This window comes from Macrobrachium nipponense, chromosome 5 (genome assembly GCF_015104395.2).
Source record: "Macrobrachium nipponense isolate FS-2020 chromosome 5, ASM1510439v2, whole genome shotgun sequence".
Taxonomy (NCBI): Eukaryota; Metazoa; Arthropoda; class Malacostraca; order Decapoda; family Palaemonidae; genus Macrobrachium; species Macrobrachium nipponense.
Genome location: NC_061107.1, coordinates 118742618 through 118752617, shown reverse-complemented (window position 1 = coordinate 118752617; position 10000 = coordinate 118742618). Strand labels below are relative to the sequence as shown.

The 10000-nt window shown below is 31.3% G+C and overlaps 1 protein-coding gene across 3 annotated transcripts in view; it reads left to right on the top strand.

Annotated features, from left to right (window-relative positions):
* Window positions 1-10000, top strand: part of LOC135215611 (uncharacterized) — a 238567-nt gene that overhangs the window by 181441 nt on the left and 47126 nt on the right. For all 3 annotated transcript variants that reach the window (XM_064250510.1, XM_064250509.1, XM_064250508.1), the window contains one exon: window positions 3500-3595. In XM_064250510.1, the coding sequence (XP_064106580.1) occupies window positions 3500-3595 (96 nt within the window). The remainder of the gene's footprint in view (window positions 1-3499; window positions 3596-10000) is intronic.

The window sequence follows — 10000 nt, the reverse complement described above, 5'->3', positions numbered from 1 at the left end:
AACCAGTCACTAATGAAGGGAAATGCAAATTGACACAGTGAGAAACAGAGCAATTAACTTATGGAAAGACTGATGTTACGTATGAGCTGGAGGGGCAAAAGAAATAATTCAGCCAGATTTATTCTTCTGACTAAAGTAAGTGAGGCAAAGTCTTTTTTCTTTCTTTCTTTTCTTTTTTCTTTTTCTTTTTTTCTTCTTGCCAGAGGTAATTACAGGCAAGTCCGTAACTCCCATGTAGCAGTTTCGTGATACGTAATGATGGTTGTCGCAGACTTAAGTCACTCCGAAGTAAAAATCCTCTTTTTGCGAAATGAAAATAAGTTTAACACAATGAAGAAGAAGAAGAAGAAGAAGAAGAAGAAGAAGAAGAAGAAGAAGAAGAAGAAGAAAGAAGGAGGGAATGAAACATTCAGAAATCATTAATATTTTTTTTTTTATACTGCAGGACAAGAAATGTGAAACTTGAAATCTGCTCCCGTACTGACAGACAAATAAATACACAGAGTTTGAGGAAGGCCAGAAGTCATGCACAAGGGAAAGGTACACAAAGGGATAATTCAACTTGACTCATTATTTGGGTCAAGGTGAGTCGGACCAAGAACCTCATTTGCCTGCGGGAACTAAAAACGGGTTCGATTCACCAATGTAGCATTTTCATGTTACGGAATGATTGCTGCCGCAGACCGAAGTCATTTGGGATTCAATTTCCCTTTTTTCGAAATCAAAATAAGCTCAAAACAGTTTTTCATTCAGAGAGAGAGAGAGAGAGAGAGAGAGAGAGAGAGAGAGAGACTCAATCCTATATTTGAGACATCAAAAGAAAACGGGGGATTTCTAACGAAAAGCTCATTTAAAAAATGAGAGGTGGACGGGATTGCATAAGCAAATAGAAAAAAAGTGAAAGAGAAAGAAAAGAGGATAGATAAAAAGATATAATTTCAGAAATAATTTTTAGCGATGTTTTTTATCTGTATGATTGAGCTTTTGTTTGAACGATGTGCAAGCATACATATAAATAAGATATATATATATATATATATATATATATATATATATATATATATATGTTTGTGTGTGTGTATATATATATATATATATATATATATATATATATATATATATATATGTATATATATATATATATATATATATATATATATATATATATATATATATATATTTATATTATATATATATATATATATATATATATTTTTTTTTTTTTTTTTTTTTTTTTTTGTACAGTGGGGATACTAGAATCATATTAGAAGGAAAAGATTAAGGCTGTTGTAAAATACTTTTCCCTAGCATGAGTGGGTTAAGTAGAACTTAAATGTTGAGAATTAAGAAAATAAGAAGAAAAAAGTGTTATAAAGATAGGCATTGGGTGAAAGGGTTGATCAGCATATTTTGAGACGGACAGATAAAAAAGAGTGAATGGAGAGTGAATGAATCTTGAATAATGTATAGTTCGGAAGTGTCAGTAAAAGAGAGGAAATAAAGTCCTAAAAAGCGTTCGATGGGAGAGTTTTTGAAAATGAAAGAGCGAGAGCGGATGCAGAATATGAGTGATTGCTTCTGTGCTTGAAGGGAGGTATGCCGTGTCTCTGATGTGTCTTTTGGTGCATGTGTATGGAACTGGTAATGTGGAATCTTTCATTACAGGAGTCAAAGGCAGGATTAGTTGAACATCGTAAATAAGGCTTTTTTTTTATTGAAAATGATATCTCCAATAGAAAATGTCCTAATATTGAACAAGTATATGCAAAAATATGCAGTTCTTGAAACTGAGAAAAAAAGAGCCTTCGTACATTCATAAACAGCTTCATATCGTTGCCAACAACATTCCATTGGCGTCACAGCTAGCCATCGTTTTTTCCCGTCAAAATGTAGCAACGGAATTAGATGACTAAAAATAAATTATCAGATGAGACCAATGTATGCTTCTCAGGCCGTCCCTAACTTAAAAAAAAAAAGTAGATTGCTGTTCATGCTTTTTGAAGAACGTAAACTTCTATTGCAAATTATTTATAAAAAAATTGCATCTGCAATTTATAAGCGAAGAAATTACAAACGGGAAATTATTATCTTTGTATTGAACTTACTTACCTGATGCATCAGTTTTGAACCAGATTGATATGAAATAAAACTGCATATTGGAAAATTGATATTTTTATTGATAAGACAAAGGTGAAAAATAAAAGCAAAATTTTCCGTCCAGTTTGAATGAACGATTTAACCTGATGATTATACTAACACCAAGTCTAATGATCTATTTGATAATGAACTAACGCCCTGATCGAAAACATTCCACAGTTATTACGCAGTAATATAAAACAATTAGAAATCTATGTTCTGTAAAAGAGGTGTTGAAAGGGTTCTAATACCATCAGATGAAAAAATAGGATCATAAACACTAAACTTGAACAAAGTCGTAATGTGAATCATTTTCAATTCTCATTAATAATATATTAAAGCGATGAAATGAGATTATCTTGAAACGCCAATAAAAGTGTGGTTGATGATATGGAGTTTCTGTACCGTTCGTTACAAAAAAAAAATTATATGCAATTTTGGTATAGTTTTATTTGAATTTCTCTGGGTTATGCGAGACTATTTTTACAGTCATCAATGATTTCATGTTTCCCCTTCTCAGAGTAAACTATATAAAGCGAAAGGACTTGTATAAAAATATTTAAGATAATTATTATAAAGCGTTACAACTCCTCTGACAAAATAAAAGGAGTTACGTGAAAATAATACTAATTAATTGTGAATTTTTCATAATTACAAAGCAATACAAAGTAATTATTTGATATATATACATATATACATATATATATTTAATATATGACTGGGTATGTTGTAGTTTCTAAAAAACTACAATTTAAAGATGATGTAGAAAATAAAGAGTAACAGTAAGAAGACTATACTAATTGACTATATCTAAAAATACTAAAACAGTTGTTTAAATATTTTTAGATATAATCCATCAGTATAGTTTTCTTGCTGCTTGTCTTTATTTTTTATATCATTCTATAGATACGTAACCCTGATGATGGGAAAAGTTATGCATTCCTGAAAGCTCGGCTGTGCCACTGTTTTATTCTAAGAAATAATAATGCCTGCAATATTACCACGTCTTCTGGCTATCCCGTTCCTCCTTATATATATATATATATATATATATATATATATATATATATATATATATATATATATATATATATATAATATATATATATATATATATATATATATATGTGTGTGTGTGTGTGTATACATATATATATATATATATATATATAATATATATATAATATATATATATTATATATATATAAATATATATATATATATATATATATATATATATATCACAAATTCCAAGTATATATGAGACTCAGTTTGAAAACGACATTTCTCTTAAAGATTTTTACAGCTATCCTACTACAGCTGACAGTGCCATTTTTAATAGTTATCCTCATATCTTCCACAGGTGTCCTGGATAAGAAAAAGGGATTATCAGCTCCTCACTGTGGGTCTTCACACACACTCCAGCGATGACCGGTTCTCTATAAACTACGTTCACTGGGTTAGTATCAATGAAATAATGTTAAGCTGACTTAATTTGTCGTAATAGAATTTAACTTTTTATAACACTCTATACTATTTGCGATTCTCAGGAAATACTACCACTTGAGATGACACTTGGAGTTGATTTAACTAAATTAACTCCGAGAAAAAAATAACTCCTGAAATTAAACTGATTAAACTCTGGCTTCTAGGAAATTATATTTTACTCAGCAGGAACTGTAAGTGCAAATGTTCACATACCATTTTCCTTCACACACGCACACACACACGCACACACACGTACGCACGCACGCATACATACACACACACCTATATATATATATATATATATATATATATATATATATATATATATATATATATATATTTAAGTTTGGAAGACTAATATTCATATGTATAGGTTAAGATATAACTTTAGTTCTTTTCGCTGTAGCATAGTATAGGCATTGGCTGCCTTGATTTCTATATTTATTGTTAATAGTTGGGTAGCCTCTCTTCTGTGATTTTGTAAGACCAATTGATTGGCTTAAAAAAATCGTAGTACAAGAAACCGACATCATCTCGTGCTCTCCGGGATCACTACCCTTACAACTGATCGAACGAGCATGCGAGAGAGAGAGAGAGAGAGAGAGAGAGAGAGAGAGAGAGAGAGAATTCCAGTTCCTGTCCGATAACCAGCATTCCTTACCCGGCGTGTCATTCCCACTAATACTTAATCCTGTACTCTGATTGGTTGTGCTCGAACATCTTTTCATTGAATTTTTATGAATCTATTCTGTATGTAAGTTTTTGTTTTGTTTTTATTTCCGTTCGTCATAGAAAATAAAACTGCGTATTTTCTTTAAATGTCCGGCCTTATAAACTACTATGAAATGAATTTGCATTGTTGTAAATTATTGGACGTTATTATTACTGAAGTGATCTGAAAATAAATTGCATAACTCCTCGATTTCTTCAAGCTTATCCAGAAAGTGTGTAGGAATCGAAAGTTAGGAAGTTATCGCGACTATTACACGCAGTTACCTCCGGTATCCTTTAAAAGGTGACCGTTATATGTATGTATGCATGTATGTATACATGAATATATGTTTCACCACAAACACTCGCCCCCAATCCCAGAAAGACAAAATAATCATTACTTTGAAAATGGTGAGGATAGGTCTATTAAAGCTTGAGTAAATGTATCTCAATTTATCAGTTATATGTAACTATGTCACCCGCTGCCTCGATTCCTGTCATGGGCGTCAGAATTTCTTCGTTTTGCTTCCTTATTTGCATCTTAGGTTTGTTGTGGCAATTTTCCTTGCTAATGAAGGACCTAGTTCGAACCCTAGATCTTGAATGTTGTATCTATGTCGACGCAGTGAATTACACGCCTTACATTTAGTTAAATTCAGTGAGTTACTGGACGGTAGGTAAGTGTACGTACTTAAACCTATTTTCGTGAGTATTCCTTATGACCTTTTATCAGAGGATAAGGGAACAGTATACTTAGAATGATAGAAAGAAAGGATCAAAACTATATAATATCACTTATCAACTATTATATTTTAATATTAACGTGGTCTCAAAACGATTATGTATAAAATAGCGATTTTATTACATATATGTATATATATATATATATATATATATATATATATATATATATATATATAATATATATATATATATATTTATTCAACGTTGTCCCATCAAGATTATCCATGTTCGGCTAATCCCATTTCCTGTTTCGTGATTAACAACTTCCCATGACCTTTCTTCTTCGGAATCCGTTTAATTACTTGGCATACCTTCCAATTTCTGGAGATAACCGCGTAACTTCCCGGTATTGGGTATGCGAGAAGCTAGCCAGTTGATATTGCTCTTAATTGTTGAACTTTGGGTATATATTTTTCTCTATATCAATTTACTTCGTATTTCTTCCATTTCAATGCATCTCCTCTTTATCCAGAGTAAACAAATATTTCTCACTTCCAGAATAATCAATAAAAATCTATAATTAAACGAGGCATCCATTCATTTAATCGAAATAGCTTATTCTAACTGTAATCGTATTTGGTCTGCGTCAAATACAGCTGATCCTAATATGTAGGGAATGAACTTGAATTACTGCAGGTGGAGACTTATAATTAGATTCTCTTCATTAATACAAGTTTGTATTTGATAATTAATCAAAGTTAGAATTCGACAGAGGGCCAAGATTTCAACTTGATTATCAAGAGACTTCGCTGTATAGCCCTTTAAGATTTGTTTGTTGCGTCATTTGAAAATTATACATGTAATGCAAAGTCAAAAGTGTATAAATGGCCACTCATGAGATAGATTAATGAGCTCTTATCAATAGATGAGAGAAGTTATGCAACGAAATACCTCGTTATAATTCTCTAAAGCAGTTCCTTATAATTCTCTATAACACTTGTTCATAGATCGAGGTGCATGGCGGATTTCACACCATCATTATATTCATGTAAAGTAGTTACGTAACGTTAGATGGTCAGACTTCTCCTCCCTTCAAATATATCAAATATATGATTTGGCGTGTTGTTGAGTTTAAGTAGTATGATATCTAATCAAATTTTAGAATCTATCTCTATCTATATTTTACCTTTGCAAGTGTTAGGCTCATCAATCCCTTTATTCAGTCTCCAAACGTTTGTAGTTTGGAAAAGCTTACGCTTACTGATGCTGATTTCATCTTGCTTATCATTTAATTGATTAACGGCAGCTTTTCTAAGAAGTAAAACTACCTTGAGATTACATTTGCTCGAAAGAAAAGTAATCAGATATGTAATATCGCTTATGAATGTTACTCATTCCACAAAGTTCACGGTGTACAAGAATGGGTCTCTTTCTGTGTTATACAAAGGATTACTCAAGAATAAAATGAATTGAATAATTGAATAGTTTGGCCTTTAAACTACCCTCTAATACCATAATAAACGTAACAAAATACAATGACAATAAATTTGTGTTCTATTACAAAATATTTCCACCTAATACACGCACATACACAAACACAAACTCACACGTGCACACACACACACACACACACACACGTGTGCGTGTGTATGTGTGTTTGTGTGTCTGTGTGGTGTGTAGAAAAACTAATCAAACTTTTCTCTTGCAAAATAGTTCTCTCCTTAGTGAATAAACGCTTCCAACGTTTTTATTAGCTTCGAAACACATCCTGGAACGCATCATGAAAGATACTGCTCAAGTTCCTTTGTAATTTTTTTTTTTTTTCGTTCTTTCCTGTCGCCTTAAATCATCGAGCTTTCAGGGAGGATTGTTGATGGAGCGTCTGAAAAACTTCTCATCAAGTGATGAAATTCGACAAGAAACGCTGAAGACTGTCAAAAGTGAAGGTGACGTTGATCGTATTTTTATTTTGCTGGACGGGGGTCTTTCTCTGAGTTTTCTCGCGTAATCAGATGCTCAATAAATAAAGATAGTCTGTAGCAAGGGGAAACAAATATGGACGCTGCAAAAACAACGCACTTTCACATCAGTCGTCCAATATCAGCAACTTTTTTGGGCAAATCACGAGATGAATTTCGTTACACAACCATCTAACTATTTGGATTTAGTCTCTGAGAAATCATGGCAATTTCAAACGACGGAAAATAGATGTGGAAATTTATTGTTTGACGTGGACTACGCAGTGTATGTAAAAACGGGTTGAAGGATGCCATTCAGAATAGAAAAGAAAAACACTGGGAGTAATTTGTTCACTCAAAAGGGGATTCTCTTGAAGGGGACAAAGCTGATCAAGTTGTGATTAAATGAATGTATTTGTTATGTAAAGGCTTTTTATTCCTTGTAGAGACTTCGTACTTATACGAGTCGTTCAAAATGAAGCAACGTAATTCCGAAACTTTAGCATTTAAGGAGAGTATATATTATATATATATATATATATATATATATATATATATATATATATATATATTATATATGCGTGTGTGTGTCTTTTTGTCTGTCTGCCTGTATGTATGTATGCGTATACGTGTACCCGACGAATCCCAGGAGAAGGACACTTACTTTGTACTATTAAATGGTACACTATTAATTTTTTTCAAAAGAAAATCTTGGGTGAAAAAAAGAAAATAAGGTTTTATTTTGTAAGTGTCAAAACTATTAACTGGAAGGCGAAGTTATTGGACGTCATGGTGAGGACAAGGGCAGCTGCAAGTACATTCGCTTTTTTACATGGGCAGATTTAAGGTCAAAATTAATATACAAATCAGTTATTAGGAAAGGTAGAAAATGTTGTTATAAATATAATGAAGATAATTGAAATTAGCATAACAGGGAAGGGTGTATGGAAAATTAGCAAGATACAATACACATTAAGTGAAAACTTTGATTACATGAGTAGTACAGATAACTTGCAAACCGAATACTTTAATTATATACGCTCCAGGAACCGAAGGGAGTGTTTGTGACAAGGGTTGGTTTATTCCAGCTATATTACATGTATATGAGTTTGACGATATACATATATATTGGAGGGATAGATTTATATCCTTCGCCATCGGTAAATGGTTAACATTAATCTCATTGTGTCAGATCTTGTCACGGGCGCCATAGTTTCTTTTATGTGTGAAGAAGCAGAAAAATGAAGAGGTCGTCACTTATCTATTATTAATGTATATGTATCTTGCCTATTGCAAATATGGTTATATATCTTGTAGAAAGAGTTCCATTAGGCTACTGATGCTGACTGAAAACTCAGAGATTGTACACATTTCCGGAATAAACATATTCCCAATGATATTTACATGTGTGTAAAGCTGTTTTCGTGTGTAAAAAGGTTAAGTATAATGCTATATTGTTAAGCCTAAGGTGGACTCTATTTCATGCTCAAGTAATTGTAAACAAAGTGAGAGAGAGAGAGAGAGAGAGAGAGAATACGCGATGTTCATCAGAAGCACCTCATCATTAGTAACTACCATGGCAAGGTAAGAGACAAGAGGCCTAACCCCTATATACTTGTACCGTTCAGGATTAAAAACATAACTTGTGAAAGTTTAAAACAAAAATTTAATGGTAAAAAATGCCTCTTATCCGATACTTAATGTTTCTAAGCAACTCTAATTTAGAGCAATTCAGAATTCGTTATTTAACACAAGGAGCGTTCTCATTTTTAGGTTAACTTGTAACTTTTGAACAAAAAAGATACTTTATACTCTTTCTAAATCTTTCCTCGGCAAAGTCTTCTCTCTCTAAATGTTCAAACTTTCCTAAATACATCTATTCCATTCCCCGATACAAAGTAAAATATGTATATATCTATATATATAATATATATATATATATATATATATATATATATATATATGTATTATATATATATATATATTATATATATATATATATACATATATATATATATATATATATATATATATATATATATTATATATATATATATATATATATATATATTATATATATATATATATATATATATATATATATATATATATATATATATATATATATATATATGTGTGTGTGTGTGTGTGTGTGGTGTGTGTTTGTGCGTATGTGTGTATGTGCATGCGTTTTAATTTATTTATATATATATATATATATATATATATATATATATATATATATATATATATATATGTAAGTATATATATATATATATATAATATATATATATTCTATATATATATATACGTATGTATATATATATATATATATATATATATATATATATATATATAGATTTATTATACATATATATATAATATAATAAAGCTAATATTCCTCCCCCATCTTTCGTAGGCACTTGAACTGAATGTAGCAAAACTCAAGCACCATGCTATCTTCACACTGCAGCATTTCGCACGTAATTTATTAGTTTCGTGCAAATTCTCCTCTTTCCATAATTAAATTGATCTTCAAATGCGCACATCAGTCACTTCCAATTGCGCTCTCAAATTTGCATCAGGACCTGGTGCTTTGGTCTCGTTAAAATAAACTCCTTGTCTGCCATCTGCCTTCTCAAACCTCAAAATACTCAGTCCATCATGTTATTTTCGCCTACTTACCTTTTCAAAAAGCACTTGATAAAAACCACTTCCGGATCTTAAGTATCCCTCATCTTTGTTTTACGAATTGACAGCATTATTCGGCGTTAGGTATACTACTACAATAATCTTCTCACTTCAATTTCCAACTACTTATTTTATTTCCCGGGCATGCATATTCCAACAACCACTTACTACTGAAGTCGAGACCCGATATTTGAATTTTTCTCAGGAGTGTTACTAATGTTATTCAAATTTTTGTAACTTCTTTTTTCCTACATACCTCTTTCTCGCCAAACTCCCTCTGCGTAATTACATTAATAGACACCCTCCAAAAACTTTTCTGCCATCTAAAACTA